This window comes from Pinus tabuliformis, chromosome X, assembly GCF_031772625.1.
Source record: "Pinus tabuliformis cultivar Carrire ecotype Pingquan chromosome X, CPIR1, whole genome shotgun sequence".
Taxonomy (NCBI): Eukaryota; Viridiplantae; Streptophyta; class Pinopsida; order Pinales; family Pinaceae; genus Pinus; species Pinus tabuliformis.
Window position 1 is genome coordinate 1,148,361,101 of NC_142308.1, and position 26,952 is coordinate 1,148,388,052.

The 26,952-nt window shown below is 35.3% G+C and overlaps 1 protein-coding gene across 1 annotated transcript in view; it reads right to left on the reverse strand.

Annotated features, from left to right (window-relative positions):
• Nucleotides 1–3,007: 3,007 nt before the first annotated feature.
• LOC149143958 (uncharacterized) overlaps nucleotides 3,008–26,952 on the reverse strand; it is a 139,176-nt gene continuing 115,231 nt past the window's right edge. Inside the window, exons 4-10 of the mRNA XM_089449893.1 lie at nucleotides 25,310–25,395; nucleotides 24,978–25,199; nucleotides 22,041–22,249; nucleotides 3,935–4,093; nucleotides 3,748–3,828; nucleotides 3,568–3,622; nucleotides 3,008–3,491 (exon numbers count right to left, since the gene is read on the reverse strand). Of these exons, the coding sequence (XP_089306019.1) occupies nucleotides 3,282–3,491; nucleotides 3,568–3,622; nucleotides 3,748–3,828; nucleotides 3,935–4,093; nucleotides 22,041–22,249; nucleotides 24,978–25,199; nucleotides 25,310–25,395 (1,022 nt within the window). The 3' untranslated portion in view covers nucleotides 3,008–3,281. The remainder of the gene's footprint in view (nucleotides 3,492–3,567; nucleotides 3,623–3,747; nucleotides 3,829–3,934; nucleotides 4,094–22,040; nucleotides 22,250–24,977; nucleotides 25,200–25,309; nucleotides 25,396–26,952) is intronic.

The following is a 26,952-nucleotide window of genomic DNA, read 5'->3' on the forward strand; positions in this document are numbered from 1 at the left end:
GGACCCACCTAATACAACAATCATAGAAATTTCATAAGAAAGGCCAACCTAATACAACAATCACAGAAATTTCATAAGAAAGACCAATACACAGTCTCTGGTTGGGTTACGTAGATAAACTTAGATTTAGCATTTTGGTGCACCCCAGTGAAATGAAAAACCCTCGCCAACTTAGCGAGAATACAATACATTGAAAACAGTTCTTGTGGGGCAAAAGTGCCCTAAACCCCTTGCTTCTAATGTTGAAACATATTAGATTTGCATGAAAGTGATGGGGTCCCAAAAGTGGGCCCCTCAGCGTAAGATAAAGAACATTGCATTGCAAATTTTTGTTGGTCCCACAACTTCTACACCCTCTCGTTGACTACTATGGCTGAAATATACTTCATAGTATGCATCATATAAAGCCTGGGAGGGATGTCCCATTCTTTGATTTAGAGTGATCTAATCACACATGAAGAAATGTCCATGTGAACCCAATGCCAAGTGTAAGGTAACAAAGCCTACAACCACACCTATACCCAACTGTGGACATGCATCAGTAGTATACAAAAAAATTATTGTAGATTCATAATAGACTTTGAATGATTTTTCTTGACTAGCGATGATTATTTATTTTGTTTGAAGTGCTACATCATTCTTTATAAGTAATTCAATAGGATTCACCATTATTTCATTAATATCAAGACATTGAATGGTTTGCTAAAATAGAAAAGGTTACAAATACGAGGAAAATGTGGTGAATCCCTTTGACGACGTCGAAACGCTATTTATTATTAAATAAGTGTTACATAGTAGCTAGTACCTACCACTGAAATAAAAAACTACGAAGAATTAAAATTGCATATATCCCATCTTGCAATAACAAGACAATTCCATTTAGGCATGAAAATGTAATAGCATGTGATGCATTTATTATTTATTATCTTTGTTCATGCTACCATTGAATGTAGTCATAATCATTTTAAATATAGTTGCATTGTTAACTTGGTTTGTTTGTCAAGTTACCAATTTTCATATTTCTTATTTTAAATAGATTATATACAAATGGTTGAATGCATGTGATATTTAAAAATTTATAAATACCTAAAAGAATATTTCAATGTCTACTTTTTATATATATATATATATATATATATATATAATTATAATTATAATTTTAGTGCTTAAAATAACGATTATCATATATGTAATTAATTATATTTGGTTTTATTAATTAAAAGAAATGATTATTATTTTCTTTATGTAAATTTAATTCTTATTATATTTATCTCATAAATATTTATTATAACCATATATTTAATAAAAATATAAATACATAGCTATTGAAAGTTAACACTAAATTAACTTTATAAGCCATAAATTAACACTAAATTAACTTTATAAACTATAAGTTAACACTATTTTAAGCGTAACGTAAATAATTGAAATGAAGCAATTTATAAAAATAATGAAACTTGTTTCACACACCAATATAAAACTAGTGCTTGTCTTTTGAACAACGTGGCTACCATATTTGTCTTGTGCATTCGATTAGGCTCGTTACCAGTTGTTTTGACATGATGATCGAGTGACAAATGTTGGTATGATTTATCATTTTATTAACATTGCAATTGGATTAATAATCGCGTATGTCGAGCTCATTTAGTAATTTATAAAAATTGTGATGTGGATCTTTGGATTTCAGGGAGCTAAAAACCTTTCGTCATTCATTTAGTACTTTATAAAAATTGTGTTGTGGATCTTTCGATATGGAGCTAAAAAGCTTTCATCATCCTTGCCTCAGGTCAATTTGACATAACGTTAAGCTAATTAACAAGCATTTCAAACACACATTAATTATATGAATGTTGGTATGGAGCAAGTACCTCAGTATGAGTGAGTCAGTATAGTACCATTGCAGCAGATGTGAGCAAAAGTAATTATGAGGAAATAAGATGTAAACCAAATGAACCATTTAGATGATAGAAAAATAAATTTAAATGTTATTAAATAATAATACAATTTAATTTATAAAGTTAAACTATATTATAGTTTCAAAAAAAATTGGTGAAAAATAAATTAATAGCAAGTCACACTGCCTGCAGCTGCAGGTATAATAATAACGTTAATATGTTTGCTGCCAGTCCGTTTATCATCTTAGGCTTTCGAGATGAATATCATTTACATATGCATGACCTACAATTTCAAAATTCAAGCGAACATACAAAAACAAAAAAACAAAAACGTGTAGTGTGGATTAATGTTGATCATGTCAATTCTCAATAAAAAGATATAATTTAATGATGAACGATAGGTGTTGCTCCAGGTATTCTATAAAACAGGTCATGCCATTAAAAGTCAAACCATGAAAAAATGAATGACAGTAAAGTTTCATGTACCATTACTTATGATGAATAAGTACGGAAAGCTAACCCAATATTACATTATTAAAACTGATCTCTCTTTTGATTCAATCCTGAGTTGTATCTGATACTTCAATATACATTTACATTAAAACTGATCTCTCTTTTGATTCAATCCTGAGTTGTATCTGATACTTCAATATACATTTACATTAACTACCACTTCAGCTTGCTAACTTCTTCCATACACACTGATTTTCATCTTAAAAGGAAACATTATTAAAATAGCACATAGTTATGCAATAATAGTGTTAATGAAATCCAGCAGACTAGCTTGAGTGATTGAATGCTTTTTCATGTAAGTCTTACAGTCATATGCCCAAATGGCTGTCTCTGTTGTGTGCCTCACTAATATCCTTACCCGATCAACTACTGTTATCAGCACCCAAAAGTTTACAGAGGGTACCATCTGCTAATGGGGAGAAGTGCCTGAGAATTTCTCTGAGAGGCTTTCCTTGGAGAAAAAATAATATTGCTAATAAGAAATAGTTGCATGGTAATCCTTGAAAAGGTTATACAAACTCTAATTGATTTCATTTGCCTCCTATTGTTGTTTCAGTGGCGCAACTGCTTACAAGGTTGATGACATGCAACATGAAAGCTAGAGAAGTAACCAATTTCATTGTCACAAAATTCTACATAAGTAGTATAAGGCAAATTTTACATGATACAGATAAACAACATTGCACGTATCTTCTGGGGATCTTCACTTCTGTATGTCAAAATTCCCCAAGAAAGTACCAGTTGGATAAAACCGTTCAATAATTCCAGTGCAACCAAACACCACTAAGAGCAATTTCCCCAATGGTGTACAAGAACATATAAAACATTGAGCTATATTTATGGTTGCTAATATTTTGTCTAGATGACATCTGGCTACCGATTTGTACTATGACGGGGATTCATGCCACCCATAGGACTGAAGCCTCTGACATTTGATAATGAATCCATTGATGATTTTGGCTCTGGGGATCCAGCATAAACTGCACCCCTATTTGAGGAACGCCTTGAAGGCTGAACACTATGACTCCCTTTGTTGAAAAGTTCAAGTTCTAAAGAAATAGCTTCTTCTTGTAGCATTGCTATCTGTTGGAAACAAAGTAAAATGTCAGGCAAGACAAATAAAATGTGTTATTGATCATTCCAAAGAGAATTTATTTACCCTCAGTTTGTTCTCCTCCAGGCGGTCCCAAAGAGAACTAATAACTGGAGATAGACTGCAGAGAAATGAAAGAGTTTTAATGATTATCAACTCACTTAAATATGTACTAACCATGTTGTAGACAACAATTTTGCCATTCTACTGGTAGAAGTTTTATAGAGAGCAAATAAAAACATTTACCAGTACTCCATGAGCTTGCACATTGAGGCTTGGTATGTTGATGAATGATGAATCGCTGCAAGAGGGTGTACTTTACCATTCCTAAAAGACAAGCCGAAATAAAAATAAAATATTTATTGAAAAGGCCAACCATGTGACCAGTTGAAAATACAATAATCCTACATAAGCATTACGACAACTGACTTACCTTGCACTCTGTGACATAGCCTGGTTATAAGCTGTTTGTTCCTCTGTAAAAAGTAATTTCTGTAAATCAACATACGAGCTTAAAGGAAATTCAAATTTCGCAACAGGATGGCCAGTGCCAACTTGCAGTGGAACCTCCTTCCTTGCATACTCTGCACCACTGCATTCAATTGCAAGGGCAAGTTTAGATAGCTTTAAATTTAACAAAACATTGTAAAAAAACAGAAAAATCAGCGATCTAACATTTCCACGCTTACAGTCTATCTCCACAAAAAGCGTCCTTGAGATTTTTCAAACTCTCCTTTGTTAAAACCAGTGTTGCAGGGCAGGGCCCCCCCCCCCCCCCCCCCCCCGATCCTGCTCCCAATCCGCGCTCCGGTCGGGAGCGCACTCCCTAAAAAAAAATTCGTTCCCTGCCTTTTCGGGAACATTTTCGGGAGCATTTTGCCTTTATTGCAATTTTATTTTTGTAGTAATGTTCGAAATGCAATTTTTTTTTAAAGAAACAAATAATTTTTGAGTGGGGCAGCTTAATGATCAAGTCTATGGCCCTAGTATTGATATGCTATTCATGGTAATGTTAAATGGTAAATGTTAAATTCTTAAAGTAAAAGTGAGAATGTCACTTTCACTTAAATTTTTAATATTACCATGAAATGACTCGGGATGTTTGAGAGTGGTTCCAGCCTCATTGAATTTCATTTAGGAGAAAGTAGAATTTTAGATTTCATTCAAAATCCAGCAGACTTATAAGTTTTTCAGGATTTCAGGATTGGGGGATTGCAATGTTTCCATTGAATTTTCCCATGTATTAGGGTATGGAACTCGTATTTAATCAAGAGCACCAATCCCTCTATGTACCTTGATGTTAGTGACATTGGTTGTCGAACTCCTCTATCATAACCCTCCTAAAAATGTATGCATCACTCCAACAAAATCTTGACTTGACATGCTATGCTTTTTCTATCTTATGTTAATGCTTAGAGGGTGATATTAATGACAAAGATCTTGATTTTCCAACAAGATTAAAAAATTAGATATTTCTCGTAGTGGCAAGAGGCCCAAGCATAAGAAATAGATAATAGATTTACTTCTCTTTTCTAGTTTCTAGTATTTTTTATAACTATTGACTCTTTCATATTTATTATGATATTTTTTTAAACAATATATGACAATTTAAGTTTGAAGTTGGCAATTATAACTCATTAGTAATGAATTATGAATATGATGCTTCATGAAAGTTGAAAGTTGTTTCATTTCATTTCATTTTATAACATTTCACTTCATGTTAGATATTATTTGTTGTAATGGTTACACTTAGCTTACAAGTAGAACTTTGGTGATCAATGATGATAAATGTTATATATTGAATTTTGAAAGCTTGAAACTTTAAGAGAATCATGAGAGTCAATATGTTGTATGTTACTATGTTACTAACTTGTGGACGTGGTTGATGAAGGTTATAACTTCTAGATTATTGTTATATGGTTCAATTTATGTTTTTTTATATTTTTTATATCTAATTCATTATTCTACATGTTTTTGTTGACATATATGTATCAAAATATAAAAAATATAAAAATATATATATTATATAAAAAAACGCTCCGGGATTCGTTCCCAAACCAGGAGCTTCTGAAAATGTCGCTCCCGCTCCCGCTCCCAAGTAACACTAACTTAAAACACCATATTAATTCTGTATATTTTTCTCAACACTGAAAATATAACATGTGTTCCAGGAACCTAAAATAGCAATCTAAAGAAGCCCCGAGGGTTAGCTCATTTGGTCAAGTCCATGTCAATAAAGCACTTCGCTAATGGGAGGTTACGGTGTCAATTCTCCTTGACGCCCTTGGGGTTATGCTCTGCTAATAAGCCGACGGGATGTGATCCCTTTAGGTGGATCTGCCCGGATATTTCCTCGAAAAAAAATTCACAATCTAAATTTTAAAAAGGGATCTCGTTGTCACATAAACTTGAACATGTAATATTTGCTTCACGACTAACTGAACACCAAACATATTCACATCATAAATGATTGCCTTCATAAAAAGGAAACAAATCAAAATGAGATTGATGGTAATGTTGCACAGAGCGGGAGCATAGGGAGCATCATTTTCCAAAAAACCTCTAGGATAGATCATCCTGAGACTATATATATATATATATATATATAAACATGCAAAATGCCAAATTAGCTATAAAATATATGAAAGCATGCATATTTGTACATTAAAATATATGAAAACATGCATATTTGTACATTAATGAAGATAGAAACTGCATCCATCCGACATTAATGATTAATCATTTAAGCATCAACCATATAGATTTTAGCAATTGCCACCCACAAACAAACATACAAATTTCTGAGCCATGTGATAGAAATTAGAAAGTAGGGATGAAATATAGGCTATCTAGCAACTATCAATAATGACATGAATCATGACCAAATAGTTAGTTCACAAAATAAGCCATCTACACACCGAAGTATGAAGACCAAAAGGCCCAAAACAGTAAACTGAGCTAGTCGCTAAATATTATGAATCTATCATCTATGACATATAAAGTAGTGCGAAAGTAAAAACAACTATTCTAATATATATGATTCTATCTACTATTTCTTCATCTTTGAAACACTACAACTATTGTGTAGGCCTCCACAAGGTGGTGGGCTGAAGCAAGACGAAGCTGTGCAAAAGAAGATGTAGGCAGAAGTGAAGATGAAGCCCTTAGTGCCTAGAGTCCTAGAGATGGGGACCATGGCAATAGATGGGGATGGCATCTCAGCACGATCATTATCATCCATAAGAGCATCCTCCAATTGCTCTAAACCCAACACTTCATTCTCCAAATTATCCTCCAATGGATTGTTGTCCCAAGTCTTCAAGTTTTTATCAATCTTTGCCTCCTCATAGTAATGGGATAACAATCGCAAGTTGTAAAAACCAGGTTCTTCAATCAGTTTACATTCAACATATTCCATTTGACTCTATGGATAAAACGCTGAAGAAGTGTTCACTACCTGCGAAAGCACCCCAGTTGCCAAATGTTGTAGCTATGGGGTAGCACTACCATGCATGTTCCACCACTCGAGAGAATTGATATTACCCTGATCTCTAATTGCATAGTTGCTCCCAAAGGCACCATTGCTAAGGATGTAATCGTTCAATTATCTCCATATGGTGTCACACTTCTCATTAGGGACCAGTTTGTCTAATGCTTTCATATAACTAGCTTGAACCCCTAGATCCTGGTGTTGTTTTTTCTTGGACCCAACCAGTGATGAAATTCATGATACATGATAATATTTGTTAAATTTTTAGGGCTAGATTGTTATTTGCTTTAGATAATTGCATTTACGAACTTTTTCATCATTTATATATTGCATTCACATCATAGCATCATTAGCAATTATGTACAAAGAACAATAATATTAACAGTGCAGCACAACAGTAAGGAACAACAGCAGAAAAGCATACACAATAGAAACCATGATTTAGGTCAAAGACAAGGTCAAAACCCCACAAGGGGGAAAACCAATCAGATTCTTCTTCTATTATATATTCATCAATCGTTAAACTGAGATACAAAGTACATTCATAGTGATATACATCATTACATCAGACCACCTAGGGCCAACCCAAGTTAGTTCACAACTTCGTTTTTGCACTGAACCAACTGATCTTAAGAAAGTTGTTTCATATCACTGTCACAAAAGGTAATCGTAATAGTCATAAGAACAAGTGCCATCACTGTCAAGTGTCATCATCAAGGATATACTACCATTAAAGGTTATGCTGATATATATCATATTGTCATCCTCACTATCATTAGGACATTGTTAAACATCTCTGTCGTATGCCATTAATTTTGTCTTGAACTTCTATTACAAGTATCATATCCATACAACCATGAGGATTACCAACATACCCAGTGTATGTTAAATTTAGGTAACATGTTCTTTGCTTAGGATGGTTACTTTAATGTTCCATCTTAGCCCATTCATTAGACCACTTAATTCCATTTGTAATCACACGAGTCATTATTACATTAACGGTAACTAACGAAAGAACATAACTGATAGAAGCAGAAGACAAGCCAAGACAAGAGTACACAAAGATATGGCTCAAGCCAGGGAAAAACCCCATGATGGGGAAAACCCTTGAACAATTTTTCTTATTATTCTAATCATATGTTCAGTAGAGAGAGAGAGAGAGTACATTAAGGAGTCAAGATCGACTTGCCAATACCACTGTCCAAATACCAAGGAGATAGCCCAGTGAAGTTTGCACTTCAATCTTCTACCCTAACCAGAGACCAATGATGGTTAAAGCAACCGTAGAATTGACTTCAAAAGGAACCCAATTCTAGATCAGTAAATGCGGCCTTCTGAGCTGAAGATAAAACACCCAAAACAGTTTGAATCTAGACAGAATTATAGTTCTAGTTAGGGCACATATCAGCCCTAACTTACAACAGCAAACCCATGACAACATCCTCAAAATACTTCGCTCATTCTTGCTTTAGGTGCAGTCCTGGCTAGACTAACATTTAAACTTCATATCCTTCATTTAACATATGTTCAATCCCTGTAATCTTCATAGAGGAACTACGGCTTGCAAGAGAAATAGACGCAGCGCAGAATAGCCCTTAAACACATATTACTTCAGCCCAGACTTCCTCTAAACAACCTCGGCCTCCTGCCTGAGGAACTCAGCTCATGAAGAAGACTAAACAGATCACAAACTTTCCCTTGGTAACTTCGCTAGAGATCTTCCTCTTCTGCGGCCCAATTCAGAGAGAATAAAGAGAAATGGATATGTCTAATGAGAATGGAGGACACCTATACATATATATAGCAATTTTTCCTTATGAAAGAGAAGCCGACCTTGACATTTTGAAGGCAAATTTGAATTTCAAATTTTCAATTTTCCCACCTTAATAAGGTCATGACTTGTAGAATTTCATTTACCTATTCATTTAGGTAAATAAATATTTTCCCTTATCCAAATTTGGTGATCTTAAAGTCTATTTTGGACCTCTCGAAAAGAAGAATTCAATGCCACAATAATCTTCCTCAAAGGAGGAGACCAAAGTGGAATTTGGCCCTAGTTGCCAATTTTAACACTCCCTCTCAACGAGGGACAATTCCACCTGTCAAACCATCAGCCACTGTCACTGATCATAATGCCATCCTATCACCATGAATCATCTCTGAATCTCGTCTCTGCTCTGTTGAACACTGATGTAATAATGAAGAAGAATTGATCAAGAGTGACTCACAAGACCCTTACCACTCCACTGACAAAAGTCAATGCAGAAGTAAAACCTCAATCAGAGTGATGCTCAATGAGGATTATTACTAGAGCACAGCCCTCGCTAAGAGGGAGTGTTGATTTGGGGTGGCATCAGATGTGCTCTAGCCATGAAAATTGGTGGAGAGGCTAAAGCACATGAGATATTAAAATAATTAATATTTTTAATGGAGTTCCTAAGTCTAAACTTAGGAAAAATAAAATATTAATGGGTATTAATATAAAACTGGGTTAGAAGGTTCCAAAAGTCACGGATCAAGCCAAATCTAATCTTCGCTATTGATTAGAGATTTAATCTCAGCCGTTGAATGACCAACGAGAAAAGTATAAGAGGAGGCTTGAGAGTCAGTTGGAGAACACACCAGAGTGATCAGTGATTCATTTTGCTAGTGTAGGGTTGCTAAGCAAAAGTGAATCAATGATCAGCAGCAAGGGGCAGTGAGTACTGGGCAGAGAGGCAGAGACAGTACCAAGAGACCAGTGCAGAAGTAGAGAGCTAGAGCAACAGCCAGAGCAGGCCATGTAGAGCCCAGCAGAGACAATGCAGAGCCCAAACGGGCTACATCATCCACGCAGAGGGCAAAGGGAGTGACAGAGGGTCCCAGAGGTTGTGCAGTGCCTCAAAGGGCTGACGCAGAAGGTCCTGGGGCTGACGTAGTGCAGCAAGAGGCTGACACAAAGGCCACAAGGGCTAGTGTTGAGCTTCAGAGTCGTCGAAGAGGGTTTCGTGGTACATGTTTTCTGAATACCTGTTTCCGAATAGAGAGGTATTGTTGCCGTGTATTCTTTCTCTGTCGGATGAGCCGGTTAAGCACCCAGTTCAAGTTGTACTCAAGGAAACACTGCATAATAATATACCCTCAGAATAGCTGCACCGGTTTTCCCGCATTGGGTTTTTCCAGGGACATTTGTCGAACATTAACGGTGTCACTTGTGTTTTTGTTTTCTTTCAGCTGATGATCTGTAGATGTTGTGACTGTATTGTGTTTATTTCGGTATTTAAATGTTTTAAATAATTTGTTCAAGATTTTACAAGTAGAAGAAATAAACCAGCAAAATACAGATTAATTTTATAACAAATAGACTTAGAAAATTCAACAAAGAGAACCTTAGAAATAGATCAAATTATGTCAAATTATTTCTCATAGACAAATTTGAAAATTTAGAGCATGATATCATGGGCTAGATTCATGAGGACATTGATATAAAGGATATATATAACTGCTGATGTACTAGAAAAATTCAATGTTGCTACAAAAGAATGCACTTAGAAGTGTTGATGAAAAACTGACTTCTTCCCTCATGATTCTGATACTGGGCATTTAATGGATACTAGCTGAAACCCTGGAGAGCAATACAATTCTCAAGCCAATTTAGGTTATTTGTATGATGAGCAAGAGAAGAGATCTTAGCCTTATAAAATATTAGAGCCATCTTAAGCTCATGATGCAAGGATATCCGACTGCTTCATCAAGTCCTCGAGACTGGCGATGTGCTATTGTAATCCCTGAAGATGACTACTGATGCCTCTGGTATATCTGAAGATGTCAGCCAATTATTTCATTGACAACCTGAACACAGCTAAACAAGCCTGAGATGATCCACATTTCTTTTGAAGAGCCCTCAAGGTCTTTTCACACTTGATTGAGAGGATATGCTTTAATCAGCCAAAAACTATCCTCAATCTCATGCAGAGATTCTATGCCACAGACCTTAATATGATTTTGCAATATAAGTCGATCTTCAATTTTAATGCCTGTCATACCTGGGGAGATGAGGCGTTTCTTTGATAACAGGAGTACCTGAAGGTTCTTTTGATAAACTCTCAATAATATAGTGATGTGCCAAGTATCTAGCCTTTTCAGTAATTAGAGTCTCAAGGAAGCAACAAGATTCATCAATGGCTGCAAAAGTCTGATATATATTCCATAGAGTCTAGACAGAATGCAATCAAGGAGTGTCGAATTTATGTACTACCTTCTGTGCAAATTTAACCTTCAGATTATCGACATATATGCTTCACCTAAGGTTGTAAATATGATCAAGGAGAGTCGCTGATATACTCTTAGATCTTCCTAAAAATTCCACTTGAAAACTTGTGTGACAATTACTGAGATAGACCCAAATCTGCGTAGGAGTGACCTTGTAGGAACATTATACATGTCTGCTCACAAAATTGAATTATTCCTTTGACAAAAAATACCTTAGAACAGTTACTAAAACCGCACACAAAAAAATCTGTTAGAAGGCATTAAAATAGGTCTCCACGTGTGCCCAAATTTGAGCTCTAAGAGGGCCACAAGACTTCCCTGGAGAAAATGCCGCATCTGTGAAATGACTTCACCTTAAAATTTTAAACAATGCTTCCAAATTGTCACAGACATATTGACAAGGAGGATTGAACCATTCTCAATAATTTCAGAAGGTGTAGTACAATATTACTCCAACGAATAACCATACCCAAGCAAAAGAAATGACTTCCAAACTCGACTTCTTATCTCAGATTTATGCATAGGGTTGTTCAGAGAAATACCTATTTACCAGAGAGTAGCCATGACCAGAAATTAAGGGAAAGAAGAGGTGCTAATTCAAGTCACCCAAAAAGGAAATTTTCGTTGTTCCACAGGGCTGAAATTAGGTCTTGCAAAAACTCCATTGAGCAGTCTCAGATCTCATGAAAAATCTCCCATAAAAGTTGTACCCACGAGCTGCCACAGGAATAAAAATAAACTTCAGTACCCAAACAAAACAAATCGTCAAGATACCTTCCAGATTCGACCTCCATCTTTGGATCCGCAAATCTACTCCTTGGTCGTAGAAAAATCACAGAACTAACTTGCCAATTTGTTAGATCTTCAACAAGACAAAAAACTGAAATCAAATCCTTGCCAGGCAGCCTGTAATTAAGAACGATCTTCCAAGACAAACTATATCCTTACAGAAGTGCAGCGATAGTAGCCCAGGGATACCGAAAGTTTCAGAACTGGCTTCTTAAGAATTTCATGTGGGCTATTTGATTAGCTCCTTGGTCTTCCAAATCAGGGTTTATATGCCCTTTATCTTTCTTCACTTTTCTTGGTAAAGATTTCGGCCTAGGCACAAGGATTCAACCCAGAACTTGACTAAGGGCTTGGACTATGAAACCTTGAATATAGGTCAACAGAGAATTTTCAACAAACCTTTCAGTGATTACTTGTACTCTTGCTTGGGCTTGACCTCTCCTGTGCTCTGATACCATGTTAAATTTAGGTAACATGTTCTTTGCTTAGGATAGTTACTTTAATGTTCCATCTTAGCCCATTCATCAGACCACTTAATTCCATTTGTAATCACATGAGTCATTATTACATTAACAGTAACTAATGAAAGAACATAACTGATAGATGCAGAAGACAAGCCAAGACAAGAGAACACAAAGATATGGCTCAAGCCAGGGAAAAACCCCATGATGGGGAAAACCCTTGAACAATTCTTCTTATTATTCTAATCAAATGTTCAGCAGAGAGAGAGAGAGTACAATAAGGAGTCAAGATCGACTTGCCAATACCACTGTCCAAATACTAAGGAGATAGCCCAGTCAAGTTTGCACTTCAGTCTTCTGCCCTAACCAGAGATCAATGATGGTCAAAGTAGCTGCAAAATTGACTTCAAAAGGAACCCGATCCTGGATCAGTAAATGTGGCCTTCTGAGTTGAAGATAAAACACCCAAAACAGTTTGAATCTAGGCAGAATTACAGTTCTGGTTAGGGCACATATCAGCCCTAACTTACAGCAGCAAACCCATGAGAACATCCTCAAAATACTTCGCTCTTTCTTGCTGTAGGTGCGGTCCTGGCTAGGCTAACATTTAGACTTCATATCCTTCATTTAACATATGTTCAATCCCTGTAATCTTCATAGAGGAACTACGGCCTGCAAGAGAAATAGACGCAGCCCAGAATAGCCCTTAAACACATATTACTTCAGCCCAGACTTCCTCTAAACAACCTCGGCCTCCTGCCTGAGGAACTCGGCTCATGAAGAAGACTAAACAGATCACAAACTTGCCCTTGATACCTTCGCTAGAGATCTTCCTCTTCTGCGGCCCAATTCAGAGAGAATAAAGAGAAATGGATGTGTCTAATGAGAATGGAGGACACCTATATATATAGCAATTTGTCCTTATGGAGGTGAAGCCGACCTTGACATTTTGGAGGCAAATTTGAATTTCAAATTTTCAATTTTCCCACCTTAATAAGGTCATGACTTGTAGAATTTCTTTTAGGTAAATAAATATTTTCCCTTATCCAAATTTGGTGATCTTAAGGTCGATTTTGGACCTCTCGAAAAGAGGAATTCAATGCCACAATAATCTTCCTCAAAGGAGTAGACCAAAGTGGAATTTGGCCCTAGTTGCCAATTTTAACAGCGTATGTATAGCTCAAGGTCACATATATCCATTTGTGTTTATCGAGGTGAACTTAGGGTCTTAAAAGTAGCCACTTTAATCCTTCAAAACTTTTGAATTGAACTTTAGGGCTTAATTTTATTTTTTTATTTTTATTTTTTAAATAACTCATTTTACCTTTATATATATATATATATATATATATAAAATGATCCTTTATAGTTGAAACCTTTAGGTATTTAAGTAATTTTATTACTTGAATATAAACTTTATATCTAGTACCCTTTAATAAAAAGTCTTTAAATAAACTTGGTTATTATAATATATATTACAATAACCCGATTATGAATATGGACTTCGCTTACTACTCTAATTTTTTTTTCATTTATTTAGACTTCGATTTAAAAAGGTCAAGACTTTTATTATCTGCAACTTAATCACCCTGTTTGCACGAATAGCCACGACTTTGAAATATGGGTGGCGATTATATGGATTTATTGGAATTAACTGTATGGTAAGATTGACAAACATACAAGGAAATATTTACAAATACAGATGAGTACTAAGCAAAATTGGCAATGTGTGGTTGTATGGCATCGAATACGCAGAATTGGAGATGTGTGTCTATATGGCAACACTGATTGGATTTTTTGTCGAAGGTGTACGGTCATAAGAGATCGTACAGTAATGAATTGTTGGTCGGATCAGTGTGGCGGCATTGTAAACAGAGGAATTCAGCGACAAGTGACAGGCAATCAGTGGATGGCGATGTCAAACCGGCATGGTAGACAGCGGACGGCACGAATGGAAATCGCTGTTGGAAATGTGACAGTGGTTGTGGTCGAGTCGGCAACGGGTTATATGGCAGTGCGTTGGACTAGCGACCTATTATGGTTGTTGGTTGACAGCTTTTATAGGCGTTGTTACGTTGGTGGCAAATTGCAATGATAAGTTGGGTGACGGGTTGCAGTGACAAGTCGAGTGAGTAGTCAAACAGGGCGACTAGAGCTACTATGGGCAGATGGTTGCGTTTGGTGGAGACGGAGTGTAGTCGATGGTCGTTGAGTCAGCAGCAGTGGCAGTGGTGCATGGTTGCAGTTGGACGGGGCGGTAGCGACACTGCGGCAGTGGCAGAAGAGTATGACATGGTGTCTGTGGGAGTACCGCAGAGGTGGTGTGACCAGGCAGCAGGACAGGGCCAGTGGTAGGGCGCAGCTAATAGGGTAGGCGACAAGGTGGCAGGGAAGGCGGCTACCGACGATGAGCAAGGAAGACTTGTGGCAGTCAGTCGTTGTGCGACCCGTCGACTAATGATTTTTTATTATTATTATTATTATTATTATTATCATTATTATTATTATTATTATTATCATTATTATTATTATTATTATTATTTTATATATATATATATATATATATATATATTGAATTTTATTTTATGTAATTGCTTTTCAATTTTATTTTATTTTTTTTAATCTTTTGTTCCCTTATTTTTTTCTAGTTCTTGTTTCTATCCCTTACTTTTTTTCTTTCTTTTTTTTTACCTTTTTTATATATAACTCTTTTAACTTATATGTCACCTAAACTCCTTATATGACTATGGTGATCCATCAGATATGTCGCCTAAATTCCTTAACGTGGGTCCCATGCCGAATAGCCTTTAAGTTAGTTCGATCTAGCTCCGTCAAACCAGATATGCGAAGCGCTCGATACCTTAGTCTAACGGACTTCTCTAATCGATCTGTTTACGTCTCCATCAACTGAAGGGTCTGGTTAAAAATGAATCTAGCCCTTCACAACCAAATAGAAAGGTTTCTGGGTATAAGTAACTTGGCGACAAAACAAACAGATTTGGACTAGAACTTGTGAAATGGAACCTTGACCTTTGATGGCAACTTCAACTGCAATTGATAGACTTCTTTGTTGGAATCTAATTCAATTTCTTTCACCTAAACTCTCGTCTACAACTTAACTTCAAAAATAAACACCCGACTGGTTCAAATCACCCATATTCCTCTACATACCAGAGTAAGTCGATCTAACTTAATCACCCTATAACTTCTCTCGCTTCCAGCAACTATCAAGTCGACAATTTATAGTATCGGAACTAAACTCTGAGGGTCAAATTCAAGACCGGTTTCCTCACGGTTTTGTAGACAACAAGAATCAATGAGTTAGATCTATTTCACTCAATAATGGATTAGACGCAGTCACACCAAATTGATCCAAAAAATTAGAATCACCACCTATTTACTCAAAAACAAAGATTGAGCACACATAGAATGGAGTATTCACACAATCTTAAATTTCATGAGTTTGTACAAGTCTAGCCTAATTTACAATGTTTGGCCCGTTCTCTCTCTCAGACCTCTCTCAAGTGTCTCTTGGCCTTTCTCAATTCTCTGGCCTCTTCTTCTCTCTATCTACTATATTCTGATCATTACATATTTGTCTATATACAATAGAATGTTTCTATCAAGATCCATTAAAGGTGGATCCAATCTCCCATACAAAGGAAATTTCTAATCTAGCCTAAGATTTCTAACTTCTTCAACAACTCATTAAATAAGATGATTACATGTCAATGTGTAACGAACAAAGTTCGTCAACTCAAAGGAATGCCCAACACCAATGTAACGAACAAGGTTTGTATACGCAGCGATAATCTTCAGAATACTTCGAAGACAAGAATATTCATTGTAGGACAAGTAATTGTATATTGAATATTATATAAAAGAATTGATAAGAGATGATTACAATGAGGGTGAGGGCCTGCTTATATACCCTAGGCAGGTACCTCTTCACCAACAATTATGTCCTTAGGGACATACCTTTTCATTAACTAGTTACTAATTAATCATTATTTATTATTATTATAGTTTTACATTATATATATATATATATATAACATTGCCTTTCTCTTCAAAAAGCTTTGTCCTCAAAGGGTTTGATCTCTTTTCCTGTTTCAAATATCTTCTTGCCTCTGAACTTTCATCTTCGTTGATACAAGTCGATATGATGCTTTGAGTGATAAACAAACTTGTTAGACTGAGAATGGATCGGACCATCTTCTCTTTTCATGTTTCAAATATCTTCTTGCCTCTAAACTTTCATCTTCGTTGATACAAGTCGATATGATGCTTTGAGTGATAAACAAACTTGTCAAACTGAGAATGGATCGAACCATCTTCGATTAACCTTCTATGGAATCTTCCGATCGCTGGAATTTTGTAATGAATTCTTATCATAAGACTAGATTCTACAAACTTCGGTATTCCTTGGAACATAAATCTGTTGCTTCCTTTCTGAATGATTCAAATATGTAATTGACTTAGTTGTCTGCTCTTGTGATTTGGATGTCGATAAGGGGTTCTTTTGTTGGACTTTCCCTTATCAAGTGTGTAGCAATTTTTTGATTTATTTCAGGGACTGTTGTTGTTGAGTTATTTACTAAATCGTCACTTGGAATTTCCATTGTTTGAACTGCAAAATCTGAATATGTTTTTCCTTCAACTAATTTGTCATTTTCTTGAGTCGTGATATTGATTGGATCGGTGTTCGTATCTTTTTCTTCAATGCAGAGCGAAGACTTCGACACTTCTTTCATGATAAATTCTTCTAATTTGTTGTTGAATGATTTCTTATCATTTTTAAGTTTCTTAATTTGAGTGAGTAGACTCTGATTTTGATTTTTGAGACGTAAGAGTTCCTCATTTCCTGAGTCAACTTTAAAGTTCTTTAAGTGTAAATTTTCCTCTTCTTTCTCTGATAGAGTTTCGTTGAGTTTCTTGTCGAAACTTTATTTTTCTTGTTCTAACTTGTGCTTCTTAGTTTTACACTTTTTGACTTGTGCAAGTAGTTTTTGATTATGTTCCTTCAAACATGAATTTTCCTTGTTTTTGTTGGATAAGACTTCTTCAAGCTCCTTTTGCTTCTTTGATATTGTTTCTGGATTCTCTTGAGTCATTAGTTTCAAAATATACTTAGGGTCTTTCGATGAAGACATTATCAGTTCTAATTCCGTTGTCATGTCTTGGAATGTGACAATCTTCTTCTTATAAGGGAACATCAAGGATTTTTTTCTGTGTTTAACATGAACATACCTATTTCCTTGAACCAAGGTCGGCCGAGAATTATGTCAACCTCTTTCTCAAGCATAGTTATCACACATAATTGAGATATGTACTCATAATGATCAACTATCACTTGTAAATCATTAAATTCATATTCTTTTTGGCCAAAAATACCTTCTCGTTCGCCTATATTTGGCTCTAGAACTAATAGTTGATTTGCCAAATTAATATTGATGTAATTATTCTCGGTGCTTATCTATTTCCCTTGGACACACCCCTTTTATGTAAATAACCTATAATTTACCATTGGAATACCTTTATACGAAAATCTTCCTTCTTTTATTTCTGGATTAGATTTCATTTTGCTTCACTTTAGATTTTTTTTTCTTTTTACTAAATTTATATAATCTCTTTTTATTTTATCTTAATTGAACTCAGATATTACCTTTGTAATGTCCTTTAATTTCCTCTCATATATTATAATCTGAGAACCTTTGAATAATTTATTTTTTTCCCAAATAACCTTGCTATAATCTTTTGAATTATCCTTTTCTCAAAAGAGAATTAAAAAGTTTAGGATGAGATTTGACTTTACAGAAGGTAACTAATGTCTGAATACGGAATACAAATTTTAGGAGAATTTTTCATGGACAATTTTTGATGACCACAATCTTTGACGGCACCGTCAGTAAGATTTCATTCCTGCAATCGCTGGTATATTCTAATTATATATATATATATATATATATATATATATATTTAGAAAAGACTTTGTTATAAAACCAAAGGTGAACAGCTCTTATTTTAAATGAGCTGAGTTGTTGGTGTCTATACGTTGATATGGTATAGCATACTAATGCAGAGTTAATTTATTTGTACCTGAATGCCACAATAGCTTTGATGTATAGATTTAGGTTGTTGACCGTACGGATGGGGTGTTCACATTTGGTATATATATATATATATATATATATATATATATAGAAAAGACTTTGTTATAAAACCAAATGTGAACAACACTTATTTTAAATGAACGGATGCATACAGCTATTAAAGAAGTGTGATTTGTTGGTGTCTATACGTTGATATGCTATAGCATACTAATGCAGAGTTGATTTATTTGTACCTGAACACCACAATAGCTCTGATGTATAGATTTATGTTGTTGATCATACGGATGGGGTTTCTTGTCGACGTTCAGTTAAGAATTTTCCAGGCAACTGCATGTGTATTCGACAACGATATTACAAACCCAACAGTGTAGAATTGTTGTGCATGTGGTGGCTATGTTGCTGGGAATGGTTGACAGTCGCAATGTGGTAGCGCTAGAAGGAATTTCACTACAGCGGATTCGGTTGATTGTGTGACTGCAGCAGCAACAACTACGCACAAAATGTACACTTGACCAGCGACGCAGCTCCTGGCATGTCGATTCTCAGATTTGGGAATCGTTTCTTGACTTCTTGAGCAGTGGTCGACGACGGTGGGGAACAGGGTGAGACAGTGGGGCAGGGAAGAGGGTCGGGCTGTGGCTGATTTGATAGGGTGTTGGGGGAGGAAAAACACATGCGGTGTCTGACCTACGGACACTACTTGATACGGCGGTTGATTGGGACACTTTTGAAAGAGCTATGAACGTTGACGATTGACTTCGTACGAGCCATAGGTAAAAAAAAACTTTAATTAATTTATATATATAACTTTTGCCTTTTGTTTTTTTCTTAATAATAATTTTTTTTAATAAATCATCAGTGGCTTTTTTTTATAGTTATATTTATTTATTTTATTTTTATTTTTATTTTGTATTCTTTCCTTTCTTTTTCTTTTATTTTCTCTCTTCTTATTATATATATATATATTTTAATTATATGGCTAAAGGCCTAATGGTGGAACTCCAACTTGAGTAGCGAAACGCTTCAGTTGCAACAACAACAAGGTTGACGAAGGCTTGATGGCCAAACATGGATCAGACGTGGCTTTGTTACATTGATACCAATGTAACGAACAAGGTTTGTATATGCAGTGATAATCTTCAAAATACTTCAAAGACAAGAATATCCATTGTAGGACAAGTAATTGTATATTGAATATTATATAAAAGAGATTATATGAGATGATTACAATGAGGGTGAGGGCCTTTTTATATACTCTAGGCAAGTACCCCTTCACCAACAGTTATGTTCTTAGGGACATACCTTTTCGTTAACTAGTTAATAATTAATCATTATTTATTATTATTATTATAGTTTTACATTATTTGTATTATTTTATATATATTTTTACTCATAACACAATGAGGAACTAACTCCTCATTTCCTAAATAAATGTCTATTTAGAATAGAAAACTAAATCCTTATTTTTTAATTTTACATTAAATTGACTTAAAATTAAATTAAAGGAACCCACTCTCTTTAGTAAATGTAGAAAGACCTCCTAGGTCTTGTTGACGTGTAGAATGCTCCTGCATCAACATCCAATGATTGTTTTTTAACACGGACACTGACATGTGGACATAGCTTCAAGCAAGACCTATGTGTGACTACATAACCTAGGTGGCATAAGGCATGTATAAAAATAGAGGTTGCTAAAGATAATACCATCTGCCTCATCAGACTCGTCTACCTCTAAAGAACGAAGGTATGTGCTGTTTTTGGGATTTCCGTGCAAGGCTTGTAGCCTCAACAGCTAAAAATAGCAGTGTCTTAGAACTGCAAACATGTCACTTGCAAATGGTCAATAAACTCTGCATGTACCTATAACCCCTAGATGTACCATGAGGCACCCATGAATCATCATAAGTCGCATGCAAAGGGTACATGCATCCAGCTAAAACTAGTAAATCATAGGAGCATCATGCATGCAAGGATACAGGATCTTTAGGTGGAACTGTTACATAACTGAATGAAATCTCCATAGAACTCGGACTGCTTCTATTTGTTACCTGTAAGAGTGAACCTCAAAGTTAGCACCCAGACTACAAAAGTGTAATTTCTGGTTTGAACACTTAGTTTGAGGGGATTCTTTCCTATGTTGGAAACCTAGAGCTACTAATAAATACCTCTTTAGACCATTATGTAGGGATGCTTAATCAGCATGCAATTTCTTTAATGATATGGCATGATAGGAGGTGGGAAGGGGTGGATGACATAATTTTCTTGATCAACAGTTAAAGAAAGCTTTAAAAAGTCTTTGTAATTGCTCAAAATAGGTGCATTCCTGTTTTATCAATATCTGAGGGCAAACTTATCTAAAGAATGAATGTTAAGTGCAGAGATTTTATGATTCTATACAAATGTCCGATTAAAACATAAAGATTTAGTGGCAAATGCCTGCAAGTGCAGAGCACATTGTGACTTCCTATGATCTCTTAATGGGCAATGTGCTTTTCTCATGGTTTCTTCATTGTATAATAGCAAATGTTTAAATCAGTTTTACAGTAATTATGATTGATTATATAGTAATAAATAAATTATCATAAATGGTCATGACCATAAGGTGTAAATATTTAATATCAATGATCTAGTAATATTATTATTAAATAATATGTATAGTCATGACCTATAGTTGTAACTGTTAAGAGTATTTCATATATTGTTATAGGAGCAGTTTGAGCTCCCCCAGTGTATTGTAACTATTGTACTAGCAGTCCCATTGACCTATTTGTGGTTATTTGTTGGACATTAATCAAATTATCTCATTTTATCTCCATAAGAATGGATCTCCATACATGACAGTTGATCATAAGATCTTCCAAATGCTCAGGGAAGTTTTTCAAATCAATGACATGGAACATAGCTGTGTAAAAATAATGTCCAATCAGAAGAGGAAGAGGGATTTCTGCCTAATTGGGCAAGCCTGCATTTTCTTTTAGTAATGCCATGCTTAAAATTCACTAGTTCTGACTCTCTGAGAGAAGATACCACTATTCCATTCAATATAAACTTTAATCTTTCCTAACACTTCAACACAAGAAGACCCAATTACAGAAGCAGTCATTCTGCAAGCTATCTAACAAATTTTACATGGACAATCTACTAACTGCATGTATAAATAAGAGCGAGTCAACATATTAGTTATAGCCTCCTTTCACCACAAAACACCCTATCTCTGTCTTCCTAGAGTGATTAGAACAGTGTCAAATTTGAATTAAAAGTTATGGAATATACTTTTTAAAACATGATCAAAATGAACATATTATTACTAATAAAAAAGAGACAACTGCTTTTCCAACCACATATCTCAAACTAACTTAAAGAAAGCATCGCATTACATCAAATGATATAAATTATTGGGAAATCAGGTCTATAAAATGAAGCAATATTGATAACCTCACATCCAAAGTTGACCGATGCACAGCCTCCTGCATCCTGGAAGTCAAGTCCATTGAATCCAAATCACTAATTGAGCTCCTCAAGCTTCCATTGTGATAAAGAGAAGCTGATTCTGGTCCCATCTTCTCTCTTCTTCGAGATGATTCAGATTCAGCACTGTCAAAGAATTTGTCCAAAGCAGTTTGTGTTTTATCTCCAATTTGGAACTGCAAAACAAAAAAAATAAGCAGGGTATACCAGACCAGGTAATTTCATCACATATGATGACATATAGCACAGTGGAAACAGTACTAAAATGGCATTAGATAGTTGAATAGATTTTACTCGAGTTAGAATTTCCTAGCACTTGAATTAAAATTACCCAGTGCTTGAATTAAAACACATCAGTTCAGAATAGGTAAAAGTTTAGTTTGAAAATGAAAGTGGGTTTAGCTCATCTAATTCTTCGTATGGAAAAATTTTCTTGCTGGTAATCATTCTGCCTAGTTGAACCATCTTCACCAAATTGGTGTCATTCTGTTTGAGCATTTAGAATGGGGCAAAATGCAGATACCAATGACCTCTGCTGTAATATGAATTAATTATTTTATTAACTTTATCAGCCAAGTCATCCAATAAGCTTAAATCCACTATGTTAAAGAAGTGATTGTACAAGCTACTGATCTATGAGTGTACAACATAAAACCCACCCATAAAGAATCTATATAACTCCAAGTGGTGTGATACAAGCTCTTTGAGTCCTGGCATATGCAAATGCTAGAAAAATTATAAAAGTACTTGAGTTCCAATTGGTCCTTGAATTTCATTTCACAACATGAAAATAGAATGAAGGCCTGAGGGGAAATGGTTGTTGGTTGAAAAAAAGCAGAAGGTATGAGAATCTGAATAAAGTGTAAATAGAATGTTTTGAGTGTCATTTGCAATAGACAGGAACACAACTATGCCAGATCTTGGAAGTTGAAAGCACGGAGCAGCTGCATTTTACCAATAATTCAACCATCTCCTCTCATAAGAGTCAGAAAGTTGAAGTGACTTGCACAACAAAAGGTTGAACAATCCAAAAAAGAAAATTTTTTAAAATCAAATAACCAAAAAGATTTATAAGACATGTCCAGTTAAAGGATAAACTAATTTATTAATGTCCACTCAGACCAACTTGGTCCATCAGACATGTTAAGCCCCTTTGATGTCAAAGGGATACCAACTTGGGGAGGTCAAACAGCTTTCCTCACACACACAAGGGCTCTCTACACATGCCAGGGCTTGAACCTAGGCTGTTTGCATGGTGGTGCCCCATCACAACCACTAAGCCAGAGCCAGATGGACAAAACTTCACATATAGATTAGATTGACTGTAGATTTTTTTGAGATGCTCACAAAATATTCCACAGGCTTTTCCCAAGATTCAATATGATTAGAGTTCAAGTAAGTGTTGAATTTTTGTAATTATGGTCAGTCTTCATAATGTATAGTTGGCCCTTGATGTATTCATATTGATCATTGTAAAGCATATTTTAAATGCTTGAGTCAAAAGAAAAATATATTTTAAGTCAAGTCCCATTTAGACTTTTTAAAAAGGAAAATTTAAACTTTTTGGCTCCAAGATTGTCAAGTCGGCCCTGGCAGTGTCACACACATTTGACCCAGGCAGATCCCTATATAAAAGCAGTTCGACCTCTTCCTCATGGCTCCAATTCACATATTTTCTGGGCAGTTCGGTTGCAGAGGGCAGAAACTCGGCCTAGGGCAGATCAGAAGGCAGAGTGCTGGATCAAATTGGAAGGCTTGACTTGGAGGGAGAAGACCAGGTTTGACCATAGATTTGTTGAAGGTCAGTTTGACCTAGTTGTTGACTAGAGGTCTAGGTGTGTCTCTTGTGACCCTTCATCAGGCCAGCAAACTTTGCAAAATTTTTTCCAGTGCTCTTCAGTCAGTCTTGGATTGTTAGGAGAGATGGGTCTGATCCTCTTCATCAGGGCATTCCATACATTGTATCTTTTATGTTCCTGCATTGTACATTTTATTTTCATGCATTGTATTTTTTTATTTTTTCTTATAGGAGACCGTTTGGTTCTCCCGCATTTTATGGACGTCATTGTACTCAACAGTCCCTTTGACCTACTTTGTGGTCATTAGTTAGACATAAATATAATTATCTTATCTTATCTTATCTTTTGAAAAGGGTTGCTGGGATTTCCCCCTTAGTGGGTTTTCCCAGGGTAAATCTTGTGCTCTCTTTGTGCATTGTGATCTCTATTGTTCTACCGTTCTTGTATAGTTGAATCTCTAAAGTATAATTGCTTAATGATATACTGGAAAAATTAAAAGAAGATCAACATCATTAGAAGTAATTATCAGATTTCAGAAAGATTGTGATAGTATCTATTGCACTTGAAAATTCAACAGGAAGCATGTAAAGGCTTAGAGGGAATTATGCTAGAATTATAAACCATTGAAAGAAACAAATCTTTTTAACATCCCAACTTTTGCAAAGTCAAAAGACTACAAGGAGAACAAATTTCAACAAAATGAGAATATAAACCAGAATATATGTTATATTCAGAATCCCAGAAGTAAAGGATCAGAGAGGGAGACAAAAAGAACTATTATTACCCACAGAATCATGAGTTTGACAAGCTTAAGAGCTCCTCTGAAATGCATGTCTAGATAAAGAAACATTTTTTGCAAGAGATGATTAGTCAACTACCAAATTAAGGCATCAGCTCTCTGTGGTGAACAACAGAAGGAAACGCTTCATATCAGAGTCTATTAAACTGATTAACTTGTAATATTTCACCAGTAACTTTTGATCCTCTGCTTTTGGAAACACATGAAACTTAAAAATTTTAAAAAGTTTTTAGTTCCTTTTTTACAGACATCGAACTGCACATCGTTTGACTTTAATGTAACATCAATAAAAATGGATCAAGTTACCTTAACAGTACCAACTGAAGCCTTTGGGTTCACGGGATCTAGGTCAATTATTTCTGGCTGTCCAGTTGTGGATTTTGGCATCGAACTTCCTAATGTAGTTCTTGTCAACTCCGTTTCTGAACCAGCAACAACAATTGCCTGAGCTACTTGAACAGGAACCCGTGTTAGGTGTTTTTGCTTCCCATCAAGGGCCTGAAAAGCTATTACTTGAATCCTACCAACCTGTAAAAACCCAATAAAATCTCAGACCACATTAATAGTGATTTATGCAAAAAAGCTTGTGCTAAAAAAATATGTATTCCAAACATTGGCATGTGCTTTGTTCCTTATACCTTCTGGGCATCCTCGCTAAAACAAGAAAATATTACACCAATAAATCCTGGATCTAGCAACTGATACAATCCTTGTGTCCGCTCATCTGTAACAGAAAATAAAACGGCAATATCTTATAGTTTGAGGAAGTAAATGTCATTTTCAACAAGTTCAGAGAGCCATTACAGTCAATTCAAAGAAAATTAACAAAAATAAATAAAAACTTGATTGAATAAAATTTCAAAATTGTACCATGTATTTGTAAAATTGCTTGAAATGGGAATAAGGGCCAAGATTCTTACAACTATTTCTGTTGGAACAGGTGTGCCATACACCTTGCAGTGCTGTAGCGGAGCAGAGAATAAATGCAAAGCTACAGCAGAGAATAAATGTAGAGCAGCGGCAGTGAATAACCTGATGTTGGTTTCTAGTATGTAAAAATGGAAAACCATCAAAAGTGTATGATTTTACTATGCCTATTTATTCATTGCTAGGGCTGGAAGAAAACAGACTCTATAGGTTTTCTTACTATTATACTGCCGAAATTTCTCCACAATTATCCTACTGCTGAGCATTCTTGTTGAGACTTGAGAGCATAAGGGCTGTATTGTAACCATTTAGTTGCTCAATAATACAGCTTTAAAATGTAGGGTTTTTCTCCTGAAAGGGTTTTCCTCAGCAAATCGTGTTGTTAATGGTTTCTTGTTTTCTTTGCAGCTGTTATGTTTTTAAACTTTTTCTCAACATTATTCTTCTCTCATGGAATAATGTAGAAACAAAATTGCACACCTCTGCTTCCTTTCAATTGCCTCATTTCCATAAGAAGTTGTAAATCTACTTTCTCATAGCCAGATATGTCAGAAGATATGCAGCCATTAATGATAATGAAGAATTGGACTTTGGCCGAAATGAAGCATCAACTCAGAACAATTATGAAACAAGGACAGACAAAGCCGTAATAAAGCACAGCTTAAACAAAAGTACAGATGTGATCTGAAAAGTGATACAACACGAACGTACTAAAATAATCAAAATCCTGAAGCAGACTTTTAACCAGAGATTGTATTGTCCAAATGTTATAAATCTATATATAGTGGGCTCCATATGGCTTTTCACGGAGCAATTACATACATTTTTGCATCATTTTAATATTTTTACAAACATATATACACATTGTGCTAATCCTCTTTTTTCATACTTTGGACTTCAATTTTTTTCCAGTTTTTATTTAAAAGCATTAACTACATTACACGTCACATCCATGCTGGGCTGTAGAGTGCACATCTCTTCTCCCAGTGCAATCAATCCTAAATGGAAGTAAGAATGCCAGTGAAAAAAATTGATTAAAGCTGCCAAAATCACACGATAATATACTATTTAGATTGAGCATACAAGGAATAAGGATAACCAAAAAAAAGCGTTATATATTGGCGGATATAAATAGTCTCCACAAGAGTTGTTTGAAAAAAAAATTAATTGCAAGGAAATATACTTCAAAGTAGTCAAGAAAGAATGGAAAGATGAGTTCCACATATAAGTCAACATTTTGGACTAAATGCATATTTTGTTTCACGGAAATTGGGTATGTATATATATATATATATGTGTGTTGCATGGGGACCCGTCCCCCTCAAAAATACTCACATACCCTGCATCCCCGCAT